We start from the raw sequence: 22,411 nt of genomic DNA on the forward strand, positions 1-22,411 counted from the left end.
ACACCAAAAAGGTGCCTCTCAAGGTTTTCAGTTTCTCCCCTCTAAAACATGAGCCAAAGTCTGCCGGGTCAGCTGGTGAAAACCTGGGACGTCTGGTCACACTACATCAAAAGGTAGGTGGGCAAGTGCCGCCTAAACCCAATGTGAAAACCTATGGGAGTTGCAACCCCTTACCAACAAGTAGTGACCACCTAGTATGCACTGGCCTCACTCCCCTAGTAAGAGAGAAAGTGGTTTAACCTCTTATGATTCTGGGCTGCTGGGCAAATCACTGATTCACCCCATTCCTGCTAAAAAAACGAATATGTCCTTGTGTAATATAACTTGTGCTCATGTAAAGCCCTCCAATAGCTTCAGGTCAAGTTCGCGCTACATAAAACAGCAACAAAAACAACAAAACTAGACGCCCACTGACGGTCCCCTAGGACAAGTCTCGTTCTGACAAATAACCATCTAACCTACCTTCACGCCCAATTGACAGGTAATGGCTTAGGCCTTCGAAACCAGCAAAAGACTATAGACCGGCCCCTCTAACGGTGCCAGGCTATATAAGGTCTCAACACCACATACTACAATCCTCACCCTCAGTGATAGGCTATAGATAAAGGTCACACATCTAGTGACGGGAAAATGACAATAACAAGCCTCTGTGGCGTAAATGTTCGAAGTCTATAGCGTCACAAAAGCTAACACAGCAGACGTGGTGAATATATAATTCAATAGCAAACATGTCCAGAAGATGGCCGCCGCACACACGAATTAAACGGAGCGAGGCAACTACTGTGAGCTCACAACAACTGTGGAACGTTGGCAGGAACAATGCCGCAGCGCGCAGTGATAGGCTGCGTCCAATGACTACGTGATGATCTAGTGACCTCACCCCGTTAGGACACGCCCATAACACTTCCGGATCCAAAATGGCGGTGGCCGGTTTTGTACGGACTCTAGCGGGGGTGGGAGCTGGCAGCAGCAGGGCATTGCTGGGTGGGGGGCGCACCTGCCTGCCCGTAGGCCCTGCCCGTACGGCTATTGTGACCCACGCTGGAGCTATCCTGCCGAAGCCCGAGAAGGTGAGTGCAACCAATTTCAACTAAACCGTTTGACAGTTCACTGCAGTGATTGATATACACAGGAGTTGCTCTGCTGGTCCCCTTGCCTTGTTGTGGGAGTTACTTTAAATCGGGTGTATAATTTTAAATTTCCCTATTGGTGGGGTTAGACTTTGATCGCCAGGTCTTGAACATAAATTGGTCATAGAAGGGTGTTTTTACTGCAACGCGTGTGGATCCTCACGCCTTTATTTTTAGGTCTCGCCGTTGTCATGGGTAGTATCAAGTTTAAGCTCGCTCGTTGCCTAACGTAATTTTTTCAGTCTCCTTTTGCTTTTTATTTTCCAGATGTCTTATTTTTGTTATATCTCTTATATAATTTTCTTTCCTACCTACTTATGACTGTCACTCATTTGGAGCATGTCTCTTTACCCTTAATTTGCTTAGATGCCTTGAATACTTCAACTGCTTAGATTCAGTGAGAGACTTTTTTTTAAAATTCATTATTAAATGTAAATTTTATTTTCTTCTAGTTTTTATTTAGCACAGACATGGGCCAAAAAATTGGGGTATTTTACATCCGCACCACACCGGTTCGGATTCTCCTATCTATCTATCTATCTATCTATCTATCTACCTATACCAGCCTGGTGCACTCGCAGGCGGGTGCTTCAAATGCGGGGGTGCTCCCGCATATTAATTGCCGCTCAACTCTTCTCTCACACAGACTTCCGTCAAAGAAGGAAAATCACTCGTGGGGGCTGTTTCTGTCGATTTATTGACAGCAAACACACACGGTAAGAACAGATGCGTTTCGGTAAAAACCTTCTTCAATGGAACCACAGCGAGTTGAGCGGCAAGTACTTTAAATCAAGCATGTTACTGAAGGGAGCGCTTTCTCATTAATGCCGGGGCTCACCTGGGAAGAAGGTCGTGATGACCGAAACGCGTCGGATTGCCCATGCTGAAATTAAATAAATGATCTGTGAGCCTCATCGTTGTGTGTGCGGCTTTGTCTTTCCTGCGAGGAAAGAGTGTCAGATGTTCAGCGGCTTGTTTCTGCCGCAAGCTACGCACCACCAACAAAAGAGCGCAGTGACTGTCCCGCGATTGAACCGCCTTGCAGCCCGTGAAAACGAGCAGGGACAGCGGTTGCCGCCGAAGACCAACTTCGGTATGGACTCTATGCATCCTAAAAATGATAATGCAACGGATCAACTTTGTGAACAGCTAAAATGTAAAAATAAACAGCAATACCCACTGGAGGGAAGAATCGAGTGGAAGCGTCCTACAAGTTCCAGCATGCCTTGAGAACAGTCCCACAAGGGGGTCCACCAGAGGGCAAGTACTTTAAATCAAGCATGTTACTGAAGGGAGCGCTTTCTCATTAATGCCAGGGCTCACCTGGGAAGAAGGTCGTGATGACCGAAACGCATCGGATTGCCCATGCTGAAATTAAATAAATGATCTGTGATCCTCATCGTTGGGTGTGCAGCTATGTCTTTCCTGCGAGGAGAGAGTGTTTCATATATATTCTATATCCATTTAAAAAAAAAATGTTTCTAGGCACAGGTAGGTAAAGGGGTTTGTCCAGAATCACAGGATGCAGAGTTGACTTATGGGACTCAAACTTGGTTTCCCAGTTCCGAAGTCTACAGTTCTTTCTGGCTTCCATTGCGCGTTGGCTCTGTAAATCAAAGGACATTATTTTTCAGTGTCATGACGCGTCCATCATCACTCTGGAGCAACACAATGACACTTGAGCGTGTGCTCATCATCAGATTTCATCTTTTGCTGATGTTGAACAGCGTGAGCAGAAAGTATTGCTTAATCCAAAAAATAAGATCTATTGGCTTTGCCAATGCTTGTTTTTATTTATTGCCTATTATTTGTGTTTATATGGCGCCCAGCTCATGTCCATGACTAAAGCTGCTGACGTTCTGCCATTTGTTTTTTGATAAACCTGTTTTTATCGATTTGACAGAAAGCACCAGCAATTCATCACAACACCATGATAACACAGGAATATAGTCAACGTTCTAGTTAACCCATTTAACAGGGAAGGATGGATATAAAGCGATCTAAATTTGAACATTCCAGTGAGACTAAACCATTCCCCCCCCTACCACTTCCCCCAGACCCTTTGGTATTTCTTGGGACACCCACGTGCCTCATACATGGCTTTTTCCTGTGTTGCGTACCATTCGACCCCGGTTCGCCATCGCCCAATGTTTTGGAGGGGGGAATCAGGGCACTTCCAGGAGTTTGCTATATCCCTTTTTTAGCCACCACCACCGCCGTAGTAAAAAACAATTTCTCGTTTCTAGACCTATCCAGTCCGTCTGTAATGCCTAGAATCGTGTGTTTTGGATCATGTGGGATTTCCCACCCCAGTGTTTCGGTGAGTCCCTCCTCAAGGTCCGCCGTTTTTGCTTTTTGTAAGCAAATTAAATTGTCAATATTGCTATTAGCCAAGCAGATGGTTCTAGGAAGGTAACTTTATTAATTTAAACCATAAACCTAGTTAACAAACATGCAACACACACCATATACATCAATAAAATCTTATTATGAAGTTATTGATTGTAATAACATAATCTTTCTCACATAAAAGGATGCATTTGATAAAGGATTTACCAGGCAAACAATTATGCTAGTCTAGCCTAAAGTGAAAAAATGCCTGGACTGTCTGGAACTAAGGAAGCCTGAGCAAAGTGCAAATTTACAATGAAAGTGCACCAGGATAGCATTTGAACATCGTTTTCTCAGTGCAAAAATACTATGTCTTCAATAGACGAGTCTGGTTTAAAGTGCAAAAGTGCCAAACATTGATATCTCAAACCAAAAGGGCCTAATCATGTGCAGATTTGCAGAAAAAATGTTAACCTTTAACCAGAGTAACATTGGACACCAGTTTTTGATGCTTGAATGCTAGGCCTTCAATAAGCAAATTGGACCTAAAGTGCGAAGGTGCCAAACATTGGTACCTGAAGTGGCTCAATGCGCAAATTTGCAGAAAGAGTCTTCGAATACATTTCTACTCTACATAGTGTGTGTACACATCACTGTAGAACTACCAATGCACCAGTTGGTCATAGATCACCATGTTGTTACTTTACATTCGCATGGGTTTCCACAGGTTCTAGTAGGCAACATGAACCAAATTGCTTTGGATGCTTTGTCACAGTGGTGAATGTGATATCAGGAACGGTTTTTGGGTACTTATAATTCCCATATTGTTTACATTTTGTTTCTTAGCCCTGAAGAAGTCTGCTCACAGCAGCAGAATGCGACAAAACATGTGTTGGCTAAGGCTTTGTTTTCGTTTGATCACGAGAAAAAGAAATAATTTGTGTTATATGATCGAGCTACGGACCAAGATTGTTCTTACATTATTACTAATTTGTTGTATAAACTCTTTAGCGTGTGCAAGGGAGTGTTGTGTTGTTTTTTCCAGTGGTTTTCCACTACTTTATTATTTTGTGTGAAGTACTCCTCATGAAAGTGTTTTCAAGTCTTCTCCTTTAGTTTTTGCTGTTTAAAAGAAATCTTTTTATTGCACATTTTAATTTTTGTTGACTAACTTATAATGCAGTATATAAACAATGGACATACCAAGAAATTTCCATAACACTACGTAGCTTATCTATGAGAAATCAAATCGCGTGTTGCATAGGCTTTTATGCAGTAGGCAACTGTGGTGCATAGTCGGATGCTGCTGGACATAGGCTAAGGATACAGTTCCACCATCAATATAAAGAGAACTTTTCGTAACTATAAATTTTTTAGCTGGTCTCCACTGCATACTAGAATTAACGATGTGACAATAGTGCAAAAGTATAATTAGGCATGGGGCTAAGAGGATGAACAATGTCATTCATTGTGTGTTGTAACTATCAAAGTAGCTAATATATTAATGGGAGGGGCGGCTGTGTCTTGTTAAGGGGGGGTTATCGTCGTCCCACAGATCCGCTCGCAGGTCCACCAGAGAAACGTCCTAGCTGGGGGAAATAGGGTATTTGAGCACACTCCTCATGTCTTCCCGGTGCAAGGCTGAGCTCTCAGCTTGTGCCCAGACAATCATTAAGAGTGCCCAGGTGCAGAGTACAGGAGACTTGGGCAACTTCCATCTGCTGGTGATCATGCGATTTGGAAGGAGAAGAGCCAGAGTGGGGCAGGGTTGCTTTGGAGAGGGGTGAAATAGGTGCAATATGCATGCTAAGTCCTACGGGGAGAGGCACTCGCAGTGCCCTCCAGTTGGCAACTCAAGAACCTCCCATTGTAGTTAGGAGGCCAGGTAGTAGTGTTTAAAATTTGGCACTCCCAAACCACCCTGATTGGACAGGAGATAGCGCTCCGCTAGGGCCACTCTACAGTACATAGCATGCCATGTGAAGTCGCTTGTCAGGCACTCGAGAGAACAGAAGAAGGATTTGGTAACATATAGTGGAAGGTTGGTGAAATAGTACAGTAGGTGCGGCAGCATTGCCATCTTCGAAAGAGCTATTCGGCCTGCCACTGAAAGTGTAAGGGTCTGCCAGAACAACATCTGCATGCGCAAGGAGGACACCGCCCGGGTAAGGTTTCCAGCCAGGAGATTTGCTGATGTATGATATATCCATATGCCCAGATAACAGAATGTGATGGGCTGCCATGACAAGTGGGCACCATTTATCTGAAGAGCAGGGTCAGGCGTTGTGGCACTAAATAGGAAGAGGCAAGATTTTGCCCAATTAACCCTGAGGCCCAATGCCTCAGTAAATCTGTTAAGCAACTGCGCTGTTTGCTAGGACATCATATGCCTTTAAGTTACAGGAGCATGTTGTCTGCATAGAGCGAAATGGAGTGAAGGCTACCGCTCAGCGGTATACTCTAACACCGTCCCTGCTCCTGGAAGATGTCCAGCGGCTCCATCGCTAAAGAGAAAAGCAGAAGCCATACCGGGCATCCTCGACGGGCGCCTCTGTGGATCGGGTCAGATATTAGGTGACCTGTTTTTACACTGGCAGAGGGGAGGGTGTAGAGGAGTCTAATCAAACGGGCAAAGTGGGTACCCAGGCCTTAGCTGGAAGCACCTCAAATAGATCGGTCCACTCCAGAAAGTCAAAAGCCTTTTCTAGGTTGAGCACCAGGCAGCATGCACTTGACCATGTAAAGGGCCATACTCCGGTGCACAGAAGCACCTGTGCAGGTTCAGAGAGGTATTTCTGGCCAAGACAAATCTGTTTTGGCCTGAGTGGACTAGTTGTCGGACCACAGGGGTCAGGCGGTCTGCTTGTATCTTAGAGAGTATTGTATAATCTGCATTGAGAAGCACCAATGATTGGCAGGATTCCAATGCATCCGGGTACTTACCTGGTTTGGGTAGTGACAGAAGTAATGCTTCGCATAATGTTGGTGGTAGACAGGCAGCTGTCATGGATTCATTGTGTAGTGTTTTCAGCCTTGGGGCCAGTAGTGCGCAGCAACCAATATAAAATTCAGATGGGAGCCCGTCGGGGCCTGCGGTCTTGCCCATGGCAAGTGCTCAAATGGACTCTTGCACCTCCAAAAAGTATGTTGCCTCCATTGAGTTCCTCCCTCTGATCAGGCGTCGCCCTGGTTAGGGTCACATCAGTCAAGAAGGACGCAACTTCATCCACTGTAGCGGCCGTCACCTAAGTGTATAATGAAGCATAGTGTTGCATTAATGCAGTATGTATGCCCTGTTGCTTGTGTATAATGGCTCCTGAATCTGAACGGATGGTCAGTATGGGGCACCCCGGTCGTTCTTGCCGGATCAGCCATGCAAGCAGTGCTCCCGCTTTGTCCGCCTCAGTCTGTCTTTGCAGTGTGGGCGATGTAATTGAGCTGTCACAGTTTCTCTCTATCAACGCTGCATGTTCGTGCCTCGCCTGGTCTTGGCACTTCTTGCCCTCAGCAGAAGTCTAGCTTATCTCTCTGTTGGAGCAGCTCCCATTCCACCTGCGAGACCTCTGTCATTTGGGTTGTGCATGTAATTGAGCCATCACAGTCTCTCTAGCAAGGCTGCATGTTTGTGCCTCGCCTGGGCTAGGCACTCCTTGCCCTCAGCAGAAGTCTGGCGTGTCTCACCCATTGGAGCAGCTCCCATTCCACCTGCGAAACCTCTTGGTCAGTCTGGTTGCGCATGTTCAAGGTTTTACCCAGACAGTGACCTCTAATCGCCACGTTGAAGGTGACCCATTCGATCAGGCAAGAGGTGGTGGTATCCGCATTTATAACTAAATATTACAAAATACTACCATTGGGGGAAGTCCTAAAAGGGGGGGGGGAGGGGTCTTCCTAAGCTGCTGCTTGCAAGTGCCCTGTTGAATGGGGAGGGCCTTACTCACAGTTTAGTAGTAGGTGTATGGGTTTATGGTCTGAGTGCGTCCTGCCACAGCAGTCTTTGTGTGATGTGAGGGATTAGATCCGACATGCTAACAAGGCAATCAATAGGGACATGTAGGTTGTGGGCATATGAATAAAATGATTATACTCTTGTGAGGGCATTGTGCAGGTGACAGATGTCAAGCAGGTTCCAGTGTTGCAGTCAACTAGTTAAAGCTGGAGCTCTTGAGCTGGCGGTGGTGCGCAGGAGAAATGGGAAGGATCAGTCTAATTCCACGTTAAGGACACTATTACAGTTACCTAATAGCCAGGGGAGTCTGCTCCATCTCGCCAGAACCCCTACAGAGGCCTGCTCAGAGTTAGGGGCATAAATCGCTCCAAGAGGTACACTGTAGCCCTTCAGGCAGTTCAACAAAGACAGAACTAGCCTCCGGGTCTATGACCCTGTTGTCCACAAAGACTGGGACCCCTGCCTTTATCCACACCGGGACCCCCATAAGCATATGTAAAGTAGTTAGTAGAGTAAACGTAAGCCCTCCATAATTTCTGTAATCGCATAGCCTCTACCTATGCTAGGTGGCGTTCTGCCGGAACACTATTTTGGCAGTCTTGCAGTGCAAGAAGAAGTGACCATCGTATCTGCCAGTGGGAGGGGCTGTGCATCCCCGAACATTCCAGATTAGTATATTACTGTCGGTTATGGTACTAGCCGTTAAGTGAGTATAATCCGGCTCCCGTCAGGAGGGTGGGTCCAGGGCCACCCAGAAGTGAGTGGTCTAGGCAGGTACAGCCAATAACGTCAAACCAGTGAAAAACAACAAAAGGAAAAACCTAATTTCAAGAGCAGAGACACAAACTTACTGACAATGTATGCCAGTGTTGGCCAACTGACTGGGGGTAGGTGTCGGTGTGAAGGGTGTATGGATACACTAATCCCTTTTGCCAGGTAGTTAAGCCATCCCCAGGGTCGTCAGCAACTTCTGTGTCAGTGCTTAGGTAAGACCTACAGATTGGATAAACCAGTGCGAGATTGTGCACATTGTTAAAGCAGGCAACTAAGGAATGAGAACATGCAATGAACACTAGTGCCACCCCATTGGGGCCTAGCCCATTGGCGGCCGGCATGGGTGGCGAGGTGGGCGTGGGCAATTAAAAATAAAAAATTACTGAGCTTACCGTCGGATCCCAATTGTCTGCCCCTGCCCTCCTTGTCTAACTTGAGGAACAGGAAGCACAGCCAGCCCCTACCGACCAATCGCAATGCTGACATGCAGCATTGTGATTTGTAAGCATCCAGGCTCCCAGCGTTTTGATTGGTCTGAGCGTCCTGGTTTGAAGCTCAGCCAGGGAATGGGGTCCTGGGAATTTTCTCCACACAGGCTGTAATGTTGCCTGCATGAAGAACAGGGAAAGTGCGCATTACTGTTTTGGGCGGCCCGAGAGGGCCAGCCAAACAATCGTGCACTGAGTGGGCAAACCACTCCTCCCCTGCACAGTTCCGAGAGCAGAGCAGCCCTGCCTGCCCGCAAAGCAGCACACACATAAAATGATAATGACTCAGTTATTATAATTTTGTTTCTACATCGCACTGCTTAAAAGCTGTGGGGTGCATAGCAGAGGAGCTGCCACTGGTCTAACCCCGAGTTAGGAGACACAATCCACTGGAAGTGGCACCAAGTCGCCATCCCACCAACAGAGGCAGCCAGCTTCCAGCGTACTTATGTCAACTTTGTAGCCATAGAGTGTAGGAGGCCCTCTTGTGTTGGCTCCAAGTAGGAGATCCCCATGGCGTACAATAGCAGCCTGTGTCTTCCCACCCAGTCATTTGGGACAGACTCACTTCTCAGAAACATTCCTGCGTGAGTGGCCTCTGTGCCCTCGGGTTTGTTCCTGGAAGAAAAAGCGGGTGTCGTCTTTATTGTATGTTTCTCCCCTGCACTCAGTTTTGCTTTCTGTTGCCTAACTCATTCTCTGGAAAGCATCTGTTCTGAAAATATCCCTGTCAAGATCATTTTTATTTTTTAAGTAAAGCAAATTCTGGATCTTTGATAACATCAGCACAGTGAATTGGGAGATCCCTGTTTTGCATCCTAATCCTTTCAACCCTGGACCAATATGACAGGGAAAATATCCTGGTTCTCAGGATGGAAGTAAACCTATGTATTGTAGGAGAGGAATCCTTTCTCTCAGAGGCCAGAAAAGAAAGACCGAATAATCATCAGCTACTTTCTCGTTAATTCTAAGAAGAAAATACGTTGCAGAAGTAACAGGAAATACATAGAGGAAGTGATGGGGCAAAGGTGTAAACGGAGCATTTGTTCCCCAAGACCCTAGAGTAGGAAATTAGGGAGAAGAAATCTGAAAGTTGTTCATTCTCTACAAAAGCAGAAAGATCCTGGAGGGAGCTTCCAAAACGCTGGGAAAAGGCTCTGAACTGATTGATAGATGTGTGTCAAACACTGCTCAGCCTGGAAGTTGCCCTGACTTCTGATATGGACAGCCTTCAGCAATGGAAAATGAAGTTCTGCCCAGGCCCCCAGATTCACTACAGTCAGTTTGAAAGACGTTGATATGGTTCCTTCCTGCATGGTTTTGTGCACTGTAGTTACTCTATTCTCTGAACCAGCACAAGCTGGTGTTCTTGAAAGTATTAAAAATGGTGCATTACTTAATAAAATGCAGCAAATCTACCCCAAACCCCCTTTGAAAACAATTTTTTCGAAGTGCCTTCTGTCCTACACAGACCAGTCTTTAAGAGTTTCTCCCCATCTCTTTGTACTGGCATCTGTTACTACTAAAGGGAGACCAAGGTGAAGTAAGAGGTATCTAACCAGAGATTCCATCCCCCACCATCTCTAATGGAGGCTGAAGAGATGAACAGTCACTGGAATCAGTCTTTTGAAGCCTTAAGAAGCAGGTTTCCAATACTTGAGAAGATGTACAAGCAGTAGCTTAAGATAAAGTTGTACCCATGGACCCAGAAACGTCTACACAAAGCTGTTTGTCTCTGTACCCTTAACTATAGACATTCTGCAGCTTGATTGCGGGATAACGCGGAGGTGAGCACAATTCTTAGGCTCTCGTTAAGAGTGGCTAGGATAGTAGAAGAGTATTTCACCACAGCTAAAGTTTCTGGTACAAGGGTAGAGACACTCCAAAGGTGGGGAAAGTCTGGTCCATTATCAGTTCCACTCTGAGGGTCCAAATAGAAATGGGAATGACTGAAGTAATCAGTAATGCTGTAATATAATATCTTGCCTTCTAAAATAGCGGCTCATTAACATGCAGGCAGGTGTGTAGAGGGGCTTGTGCCTAATAAAGGTTGTATTTATTTTAACGGTTTTATATAGCGCTGGCTAGACCCGGGGGGTATCTGAGCGCTTTACAAGTATAAAGACAGTACAGGAATACAACAATTAATTGTTCAAGGGCATAGCTTTCAGCAGATGAGAATAAACACAAATTAATTAACAAATGGGCAAGAAAGAGAGCTATATACAGGGATATAGGTAATCGAGTTTTAAACAGTAGCAAGAAATTGAGGGAAGCTCAATGGTCTGCAGGTGGTGATTAGTTTAGATGAAAAATAGGAGGGAGAAAAAACATGAGGAAATGGAGGTAGTATAAATGTAGAGAGATTAAGGGAGGGGATGGGGAGAATAGGGCTATTTTGATGGAAGTTGTGAATAGTATACCAATCCAAATGAGTGTGTAGCCATCCACTTAAGGTCCTACCTAGTTTGTGGATGTTTGCATGTGTCGTATTCTATTTATATGCTGTATTTCCATCCATTCTTTAGATTATACAGTTAGTTTCAGACTATGTCCATCACCAAATACTAGTGTCATTTGATTACTGTTAACTAAACCCCATTGCAGGCAATCAAACCCACTTTCTTCCTCTGACCCAGAAGCCTCCCTTACTAACTTTCACCACTTTCTATTCTGGCAGACACGTTTTGGACTGGTGCGCGTCTTCTCTATTGTCATTCCCTTCCTGTACGTGGGCACACTTATCAGCAAGAATTTTGCAGCACTTCTAGAAGAGCACGATATATTTGTTCCAGAGGATGATGACGACGATGACTAAAAGGTACAGGAGTATGAGTGGAGCATTCTTCTTGTGGGCTGAAGTCTTGGTCGGTTGAATTGGAGGGACAAGATGCCTGTGTGGATAAGAGCTTACAGAGTATATTTGTCCATTAGAAGAAGCCAGAGTGTGGTGCACTTAGGAAACCTGAGTGGGATGCTAGGGTGCGCTTCTCCAAAGGCGATGAGCCGGGGTTGGGATGAATAAGAGGGCATGTGTTACAGACTTTCGGTGCAACCTGACTCATGAAGGTTACTGGTTTCTGGATATTTACCCAGTTATTCCTTCTATCTGCTGTAACATAGAAGTCCTCTGATTTAGCAAAGATCCTCATTGATGCATATTTCCATCATTTGTGCCTAATAAAGGTTGTATTTATTTTAAAGGTTTTATATAGTGCTGGCTAGACCCGGGGGTATTGGAGCGCTTTACAAGATTATAAAGACAGTACAGGAATAAAACCATTAATTGTTCAAGGGCATAGCTTTCAGCAGGTGAGAAACACAAATCAATTAACAAATGGGCAAGAAAGAGAGCTATATACAGGGATATAGGTAATCTAGTTTTAAACCGTAGCAAGAAACTGAGGGAAGCTCAATGGTCTGCAGGTGGCAATTAGTTTAGATGAAAAATAGGAGGGAGAAAAAACATGTTGAGGAAAAGGAGATATAAATGCAGAGAGATTAAGGGAGGGGATGGGGAGAATAGGAGATGGCGAGACGGGAAAGAGGGGAAGAGAGTAGAACAGCAGAGATATGAAAAAGAGGGGGGGGAGGTGAGACAGGAGGAGAGTGGTAGAGGGGAACCAGAAAGGGGGAAGCGGAGTGATGGGTCAAGCGGCGAGGTTATGGACCCCAATATTTGTTGAGGAGGTGAAGTTTGAGGTATTTTTTTAAAGCTGACGTAGGAGGGGTTACATCGCAGGTCCTTGGGGAGAGCATTCCAGATGTTTGAAGTGTTCCTGGAGAAGGAGCGAGATTGTGTGGTGGTCTTTTTTTTTTTTTTTTTTTTTTTTTTTACAGAGGTGGGATAAGGAGGAGAGCATTGGTGCTTCTCATCAGTCGAGAGCAGCCAGCTTTTTTGAGTTTATTTGTGAGGTACAGCGGGGCATTTTGATGAAGGGCTTTGTGCCCAATGCATGCAGTCTTTTAGGAGGATCTTCCTTCAACGGGAAGCCATTTAAGGGCTTTGAGGGCTGGGGAAATGTGTTTACAGTCTGTGATTAGCCTGGCCGCAAGGTTGAGTACAGATCGGAGTAGGGCAAGGTGAACTTTGGAGGTTCCGGAGAAGATAGCATTACCATAGTCCATTTTAGAGAAGACAAGAGATTGGATAACCAATTTGAAGTCATCCGCTGGAATGAAGGGTTTGATTTTCCTGAGATGACGGAGAGTGAAAAGAGCTTCTTTAGCTGAATTTGTTTATGTGGACGTTAAGAGTACGGTTATTGTCAATGGTGAAATCAAGAGATTTCACTGAATTAGATAAGGAGGGCGAACAGTTGAGGACATTGAGGTCTGAGATCCAGGTTTGGATGGGGAGCTAGTTGTTTTTTTGGAGAGAAGAGAATGATTTCAGTTTTTTTAGGGTTGAGTTTGAGATGATTGGAGTGGAACCCGGATTGGATCTTATTTAGAATGTTGTGAAGGTGAAGGACATCATGAGGGCGGTTGTGAGACTCTGCCGGGCCTATATCCGGACGACTCTTTCGTGACCCTAGAGAGGGCTACGGAGGCCTTTCGACTCACTGGGGGACAGTATCTCCATTATAGAGGCCTTCAGGAAATGGCGAGGGCGACCTGGCCACAGTATCTGGAAGCGCCCCAGGTGTCCCACACTCTGAATATCCTTCTGTCCTGTGGCGGGGGCGACGGCTGATTACGCTGTTATATACGGCTATGAGGTGTGACTCGACCCCTCCGATATCCCCGTCTTGGGCGGCGTGGGAAGCGGATCTGGGGGTCGCCCTAGACCCGGGACAACGTAAACGAATAGGGACCCTTACTCGGAAGGTGTTGTGTAATGCACGATTCAAACTGATTCATTTAAATTTTGTGCACCGCACCTACATGACTCCAGTTGCTTTACACCGCATTGCCGCAGATAAAACAGATGCCTGTCCTAGATGCGGTATGGTCAGAGCCGGATTTCTCCATCTGGCCTGGGAGTGCCCGCTGGTCGGGGACTTGTGGTGGGCCACATTCAAAAGGTCACGAGCCTTCATATTGCCCTGACCCCGCTTCATTGTTTACTGGCCCTGGTCCCTAAACCCAAAAAGAGGAACTTATCCTACAAAATGTTGCAGCTACTCTTGGTGTTGGCAAGGCGACGAGTGGCTATCACTTGGATGGGACAGAGGGCCCCTGCCATGTCACTAAGGCTTCGGGATGTTGGGAAATAGACATTGGCTGAGGAGACACACATGCAGCGTACACGCAAGGATGAGCGGCGGCAGAAGGACTTGCTTGCCTGGCGAATGATGTGCGCTGCGGGGTCAGTCTGCAGCGATCGGATGCAGGAGAAGTGTGGCTCAATGGTTCGAGCGGCAGTCCCTGATGCAGAGGTCTAGCCCGGGACCAGGGTTCAATTCCCCGCCTCGGCGGGTCTTGGGCTCAAAATTCCACGGACCTGATAATTCTCGCCTCAGTGCCTATTCTAATCATGGAGTCCCACTCTGCAACTCTGGGCAATAGCTTGCTTAATCTCCACAACGCTAAGGATGCCTGGCCTTCACCCTGGGGGTGCCCAGGAGTGGACGCCTCACAGGGAAAGCCAGTACGGGTTCCACAGCGGTATTCGTACAAGCGCCTTGAGACCCTTGCGGGTGAGTAGTGCGCTATACAAGTATCAATTTACATTACATTTACTAGTGCTGAATTGTTCTCCTCTGGGGAGTCGGGGAATGAGGGTGAGGAAGCTGGGGGTGGGGAGGGAGAGATGGTGTTGGGGTAATGCCCTGCTGGCTACGCACAATGTTCCATACTGTCAGTTTTATGATTTACTTTGCATCCCGAGGATTTGACTCTTATAATTGTTATGTCTGCACCTGCTGGGGCCGTATTGGGGCAATGAACTATGTACACATGTATTTTCTTTCTACCGATGCCAATTTTGGGGGGGAGGGTATGTTGTTAATCTTGCTGAAAAATAAAGTTAAAAAAAAAAAGGTGAAGAACATCAAAGTGGGACCTAATTTTATAGTAAAGTTGGGTGTCGTCCGCATAAAGGTGGTAGTTGATTCCAGCTTGTTGTAGAAGGAGGGTAAGGGGTTCCATAAAGAGGTTGAAGAGGGAGGAGGAGAGAATGGCTCCCTGGGGGACACCAAGTGAGACAAGTGTAGGGTTTGAGAGGCAGTCATTGATTTTGATTTTTTGGGTTCTGTGTTGGAGGTTTGAGGCAAACCATTTGAGGACAAGACCATTGAGGCCAAAGCGAACTTTGAGCGCATTGAGTAAGGAAGAGTGGTTAACTGTATCAAATGCAGCAGAGCGGCCGAGGAGAATGGTAGGCAGGTCTTGCCATTGTCAATGGAGCAGTGGATGTCCTCAACTATATTTAGCATGGCGGTTTCAGTACTGCAGCCTTTTCTGAAGCCGGATTGCAAGGAGTCAAGTAGGTTGAAGTTGTCAGTGTGTTTGTCCAATTGGAGCAGGGCACATTTTTCAAGGGGTTTGGAAAGGAGGGGGAGGTTAGAGATAGGGCATAGATTATTACGGTCATTCGGGTCGGCGGTCAGGTTTTTAAGAATGGGAGTGATTTGCCCGAACTGGAGGGAGGCAGGAACACAACCCGTGGCAAGGGAGGAGTTTATTATAGTAGTCCAGTATGGGGCAATGATGTGCTTGAGATCTTGTACAAGGTTAGAAGGGAGAGAGCCTTTGGTGTGAGAGGGTGGTTTTAATTTGGCAATGGTGTTAAAGACTTCAAGTTCAGTTATGGGGTGGAAATTATGCCAGGAGGCATTGTTTTTTTAGCTGTAAATTAGAGAGGTTTGTAGCGAGAAGGGGTCAGGGGGTAGAAAAAAATAATAAGGAGAGTAATATAGAAGTAAAGTCAACGGCAAGTTGGGTGGGATCTGAGAGAAATTGAAGAATTGATATATATATATATATATATATATATATTTATATTATTTATTTTTTCCGGCGAAGAAGTTGGCAACTTCTTCGCATCTGTCTGTTGAGCCAGTCAGCTTTGGGGGGGTGGAAGATGTTTGGTTTCTAATAATGTTGAACAGTTCTCTAGGTCTATTTTTAGCACGATCAAGTTGAGCTCGGAAGAAGGATTCCTTTTCATTGAGAATGTATTTCTTGAAAGTGGGTCTTGCGGATCTGAGGCGGGCGAGCTGGGAAGGAGAGGGGCGTTGCCTCCATGTTCTTTCAGTCAATCTAAGTGAGCGTCTTTCATTATTGAGATCTGAGTTGAACCAGGATTTGGATGGCATATTTTTTTGTGTTTTTTAGTTTAGGAGGGGCGATTTGGTCCCGGTCATCCATGACAGTTTTATTAAAATGTTCGGTGAACTCATTTGCATTTTGGAGGGGTGAGAAGTTGTTGTGCTTGGAGTTTGGACTCTAGTTCACCAGGGGAGATAAGGTTAGGATTTCTGGTCCATTTCATGGGTTGGATACTGTTAGTTGGGGGGGTAGATGTTATGTAGTCCAATTGAGGAAGAACCCTGCACAGTGAGTTCGTCTCTCAGGTATTCAAAGGTTGTGGTCAGAGTTCTTTAAAGGGGGAAGAGTTGAAGTTCGTTTTTAAAGATTATAGCTAAGCCAATTCCTTCTCTGACAGGTCTGTCCTTTCTAATGATGGAATAACCAGGGGGGTGTGTAGGTCCAGGATGGCCGTCAAGTGGTCATTGAGTCCGGTTTCTGCGAGGAAGGCGATGTTGATAGCTTCGCTGAGGATGGTTTCTGATATTTCAGTCGCATGTCGGACAGCTGAATGCAGTCCACAAGCATGCAGGTGAGGGGTTTAGGGTTGTCTTTGGTGGGAGAGCAGGAGTGAATGGTGGTGAGATGAGGTGGGGGTCTAGGGGAGATGGGTGTGGAGGGGATTCTGCTAGTTCCCATAATCACTGGGATGCTGGTGTGAGGAAGGGGAAGATCATTAATCAAAAGATTAGGGAGGTAGGAGTTGCATAGGTCGTAAGAGGAGAGGTGGCTCACAGCGCGGAGAGGCCTATGTGTACGGCTGCAGAGCGTGTAGTTCTCCATTGCTTGTCCTTGGAGATGTTTTGGAAGCAAGAACTAGGGAAATCAAATTGAGGAGGGTCCTGGAGTTGAGGGCTTTAAAATCCTCTCTGAGTCATGAAAGTTCAGTCATCAAGGATGAGAGAGGACGTTCTATGTTAGTGTCTGGGCTATAAGAATGAGGGGGGCGTATTCGAAACTGAGGGTGGGGATAGAGTGCATTCCCTGGTGATCAGGGAAGGATATCTGATGGGCAGGGGGTGAGAGGCCAGTAGGGGGGTAGGATGAGTGTTCATGCTGTTGGATGTGGGGAAGGACTGGACATTTGTAGAGTCAGGAAATGTGGTTTGAGAAGATGAGGGGGCTTGGGTGGGGGGTGGAGAGACAACATCTGGATTAGGGGGAGGAGTGCAGTTCCAAGAGGGAGATGTTGGCATGGGGGGGTACAGTAGGGAATTCCAGGTGGAGTGGCCGGGAGGTAGGAGCAAGGTTAAAGGTAGCGAGAGGGATAGGAGGAGATCGGTTGTAAGAGAGCATGTGAGTTTGGAGTGATGGTGTGTGCAGTTGAGATGTCAGGGGTAGGGGGGGTCGTTCGAGAGAGAGAGTATGATTGGATGATGGAGTTTGGATGACAGCATGTGCAGTTGGGAAGTCTCTGGGACACTCTGGGGGAGGGGGAGAACAAAAAGGCATTGTGTGGTATGGATGATGAAGTGTTAGAAACTGGGTTGGATAATTGATAGGACAAGGTGCTAAAATGGTGCTCGAAAATGTTGAGGTGGTATTCGGAAGCTTGAATGAGGATATTTCCAGTTTTGAATATGGAGATGTCAATTGTACATGCATAGTTCCTCAGTAGTAAACAAATGCTTCAGACCCGTTTGAGTTATCAGCACGTCCCCCTAACAACACAGGCCTCCATTTACATGACCACATATGATGGAGGAGCAGAGAAACGGTTATCTGAGTTTACACGGTTACAGATAGACACATTAGAATGTTCACTTTCGTTAATAACGATTAGTTGAAAAAAGAACCCCCACTTAAATGCAGTTTACAAAGAGGTCACTTGGAAACGGTCAGCACATGTTCTCTCACATGTAGACTGCAGCAATGTATATGTGCCACGAAGTGTTCCAATGATATTCAAATGCTAGCTATCTTAGGCCCTTACGTTCAAGATAATAATCATACGCTCAAAAGCAGTGACTATGGGGTCGTGGCCTAACTGGCGAAGATGGCGGTCGCAGCTTGCTAAAGCTCCGACCAGCCAACTAATATCCTTCGATAATATCCTGCCCTCGGACGTCCCCTAAGCTGTGCCCTGTGCCGGAGACCCACACAGCATCTGCCGAGTTCTCCGGGGCGGGCCGGGGGTCCAGGTGAGCGGCGGCGATCGAAGTCCTGCGGTCTGAGGCGGCCCAGTCGGGGTCGGCGGAGGGAGAGCTGGGGCCTCGATTTGTTGGCCGGGAGCAGAGACCCAGAGGCTGGCGTGGTGGTGGCGGGGTCATCGGGGGCGGAGTCAACCATCTTGCGGAGAAGTCCCGCGGTTGCCCCCAACCCTCCGGGAGTCCTGAGTGGCAGGCGGTGGACGCCTAAAGGAGATGGGCCTGTCCAAGGGGCGGCTCGGTATTGGAGACCAGGACGGGCAGAAGCTCCGGAGCGGGAGCGGCCATTTTGCGAGGATCTGAGGAGCAGCGGTGAGGGGGTGCGCAGGCTGTTGGTTGCGGCGGTCGGGGGCTGTCGCCCCCCCCCCACCTTCCCCCGCTACATATTCTATGGGCCTGTCCTGGGGACATTAGGGGGTTCGGCGGCCGAGTCTGGCCGCAGAGACAGCAGTGGTGCAGTGAGGGGGGGGCAGGGCCCTCCAGGACTTTGACACCCAGTCTCTCGCCCTGGGCTGTCGGTTGAGGAGCAGCCGTTTAGAGCGGGCGGTGTGACAAGTGTACTGGGGCCCCATCACGGAGCAGCACGGTGCAGCCCCCAAGAAAGGGAAAGGTGGTCCAGCTCAGGTTATTCAGAAGGGGCTGGCGTTGAGGATTCCGAAGGGAGGGCTCGGCGCAACAATCTCCGCTTTGTGGGATTTCCGGAGGGATGCGAGGGAGATAGTGTGGAGTGTTTTCTGACACGGTGGCTGGAGGGCTGGCGCCCCCCTGGTGCCCTCTCCCGTTGCTTTGTGGTGGAGCATGCACACAGGGCCCTAATGCAGAAGCCCCCTCAGGGGGCGCGTCCCCAGCCGATCATCGCCAAATTCTTGAACTATATGGACCACAATACTATCCTGAAGCAGGCCAGGGCTAAGGCATCTCTCACATGCGACCACGCTAAGATCCTCATCTTCCCAGACTACACGCGCCTGGTGCAGCGGCAGTCCTTTTTAGCGGCCAAAGCTCGCCTTCGACAATTGAAGATCCAGTATGCGCTGTTGTATCCAGCCCGCCTGAGAGTGGTTTATAGGACTCGCACTTTGTTCTTTGACTCGCCAGAGGAAGACTTTACATGGACCGATGAAACTGTGAGGGTGCGGGTTCACACACCGCCTGGCCGAGACTCTGACTCTTCGTCAAGTGAGGTGGCTCGGAGGGGGACAGGAGATCGAGGTCCAGGCAGCGCTCGCTGTCTAGCTCGGCCCCCCGGCGGGGGGACCGGTAGTCAGAGAGACAGGCTTCAGCGGACTGATTTAACTGGCTCTACATGGACTGAAATCCTGGTGAATGTTTCTTGACGTCCGAATAGGCATATGTGTTGGGCTGGGTACCCGGTCACGTGGTGGTGGGCGGGAAGGGGTGAGGCCCTAAGGGTTATGGGTCAGTTGGGGATACATTGGAAGGGTTGGTACCAGGCTCCCATTAGGGGACCTGGCTCCTATCTGACCGCGACAGATGCTTCCATGTATGGGGTGGGGCGGCGGGGAAGGTGTTGGGGCGGGGGGGTTTGTTTTGCTTGTTTGATTGCGCCGGTTACTTGGAATTCTTGCTGTATCTTGGAGGACACATACGTATATCGTAAGAATGTTTGTTTTTTGACATGCCTGGTACGGAGAATGAACGGCGGATGACCCCCCTGGATCCATGTGTGGTCGGTTGGAATGTCAGGGGGGCATTGGATAAGGTGAAGCGGTGGGCACTTCTTCAGTACGCTTGGAGGGCAGGCTCCGATGTGCTCCTTCAGGAAACACACCTATTGGGCACCGAAGCCTTATGCCTCCAACGATATGGATATCTTCAGGTGTTTCACTCTGGGTTCACGAGAGGCTCGCGTGGTGTGGCGGTGTTGATTCATCGTAGGGTCCAGTATGAACACGAAAGACTTTGGTCTGACGTGCAGGGACGGTATGTCTCCATACAGGGCAAAATTGGGGGAGAGACCGTGATCCTGGGAAGCGTATGTGCACCGCCGCCACTACAGTGGTCCCTGGTGGAACGGCTACTAACACTATGGGGGACATGCCAGATGTATTCTCTGTGGTAGTGGGAGATTGGAATGATGTCATGTAAAGGGATTGGGATAGATGGAAGAGTGAAGGGGTCGGAGGATCCCCCACCAAGCTACATTCCCTAGCTGCCGGGTTAGACTGGACAGATGTCTGGAGACACATACAGGGTCCTCTCAGGGAGTGCACACATTTTTCCACAGCACACGATTCCTTTTCGAGACTCTATTACATATTTAACCCTAGGAGGATGGTACACAGAGTGATGTCAGCGAATATTAAGCCTAGGACCCGGTCTGATCACTTGCCCGTTGCACTCATGATTCTGATTGGCCTGGGGAGGCCGCCTCTTAGATGGCGCACGTCTGGGTGGTAGCTGCAGAAAGAGGGATATAGGGAACACCTGACCAAGGAGAAAGATCACTACCTGGTTGCGAATGTAGGGTCAGTTGAGTCATTGGCGGTGCTCTGGGAGGCAATGAAACCCACGTTGCGGGGTGGATATTTCCTGGTGTGAGGGAGCGGCAGAAGGATCTGGTGCGTCGGGAGGAGGATATTGAGGCACTGGAGCGTAGGGGTAGGAAGGTGGAAGGGGGCCCGGCTAGGAGACATTTGGTGTTGGCTCAGCCATACGCTGCACTCCTACTGGACGAGGGTCGCCAGGCTTGGCTGGCAACACGCAGTAGGGTCTATCAATGGGGGGATAAATCGAGCAAAATGCATCACAGTCTGTGCCAAGGTACATTTCATGCCCAGCCTTTACCACGGGTCGTGGACCCGGCGGGGGAGCCAATTCTAGAGCCCTTTGCTATAGCCGAGAGTTTTGCGCTGTACTTTGAGGACCTGTATTCTCCCAAAGAATGTCTCGGGGAGGAGTTATTGTGAAATTTAGTGATGATCTCCCGCCTAAGACCGTTTCGGATGAGGTGCGAGAGCACTTGGACCGGCCTTTGTCGGATGATGAACTGGGTGTAGCCCTGGGAGAATTGAATCCGGGGAAGGCTCCGGTCCGAATGGGTTCCCCAGCAAATTTTGTAAAAGGTTTTTTATGCAGCTGGCCCCACACTTTCGGCCGGTGGTGGAGGAGGCGCGGGAGGGTGGCCTGCTTCCCCCGGACTGGAGACATGTGGAGATAGTGGTGTTCCACAAACCAGGCAGACCTCCGTAGCAGCATGCATCATATCGCCCCATCTCCCTCCTCAATATCGAGGCAAAGGTGCTGGCCAATGCTTTGGCCAATCGACTTAAGCCGCACATCACAACTCTGGTACACCCGGACCAGGCAGGGTTCATGCCTCACAGGGCGACCTGCCACAATATTAGGCTTGCGCACGTGGCTGTGTCGGCCCATGGGCGGCTCGGGGAATCGACGGTGCTACTGCTTGCGGACATGGACAGGGCCTTCGATTCTCTGAGTTGGGTGTACCTGTTCGCATTGCTGCGGAGGCTCAATCTGGGCGCGCGTTTTATGGCTTATATGCAGCTGTTATATACTACCTTAACGGCTTTGGTGCGGGTGGGGGTGATTACTCGTTCCTTCCCTATCCGGAGGGGTACCCGCCAGGGCTGCCCCCCTCTCCCCCTACCTATTTGCGCTCGCCATGGAGCCGCTGGCGGCCTGGGTGCGTATAGATGCTCAGCTTAAAGGGTTTAGTTGGGCACCAGGTCTTACAAATAAAATAGCATTGTATGCGGATGACGTTCTGTTCTTTCTTACGGACTTAGATAGCTCGGGCCACGATTACTGCACATTCTCCAGATTTTCGGCGAGACCTCTGGGCTATATATGAATCACCCTAAATCCACACTGTGGGTCCTGGGGGGTGGTTCTGGGACGGGGGAATGGGCATCGGCCCTTCAATTGGCGACAGGGGGATGAAGTATTTGGGGGTATTCTTGTCCGATGTCCCGGCAGTATCCAGGGATCGCAATTTGGTCCCGGTGTGGGATCGTACTAAGGAGGATCTTAAGGTGTGGTCTCGCATGCCCCGACTATCTACAGTAGGTCAGCTATTTTTAAGATGGTGGCACTCCCTCGTCTCCTCTACCAGTTACAAAACCATCCCTATCAAATTTCGCCCCTATGGTTCAGACAGGTCAACTCGGCACTGGGTGGGTTTTTATGGGGGGGGAGGCGTGGTTAGGGTAGCCCTGCGCACATGCTTCCTATCTACCTACACGGGTGGACTCGCTACTTCAGATGTCCTCTCCTATTACCAAGCCGCACACTTGCTGGTTCTCAACAAATGGTGGTACAGGGATATAAATGATCCAGCCTATGCGGTTGAGCAGC

At 48.3% G+C, this 22,411-nt stretch overlaps 1 protein-coding gene across 1 annotated transcript in view; it reads left to right on the top strand.

The window, feature by feature from the left end:
* The first annotated feature begins 893 nt into the window (after window positions 1–893).
* The window catches only part of SMDT1 (single-pass membrane protein with aspartate rich tail 1), a 32,986-nt gene continuing 11,468 nt past the window's right edge, over window positions 894–22,411 (top strand). Inside the window, exons 1-2 of the mRNA XM_086958488.1 lie at window positions 894–1,070; window positions 11,353–11,493. Of these exons, the coding sequence (XP_086814614.1) occupies window positions 918–1,070; window positions 11,353–11,490 (291 nt within the window). The 5' untranslated portion in view covers window positions 894–917 and the 3' untranslated portion in view covers window positions 11,491–11,493. The remainder of the gene's footprint in view (window positions 1,071–11,352; window positions 11,494–22,411) is intronic.

This window comes from Lissotriton vulgaris, chromosome 1_1, assembly GCF_964263255.1.
Source record: "Lissotriton vulgaris chromosome 1_1, aLisVul1.2, whole genome shotgun sequence".
NCBI lineage: Eukaryota > Metazoa > Chordata > Amphibia > Caudata > Salamandridae > Lissotriton > Lissotriton vulgaris.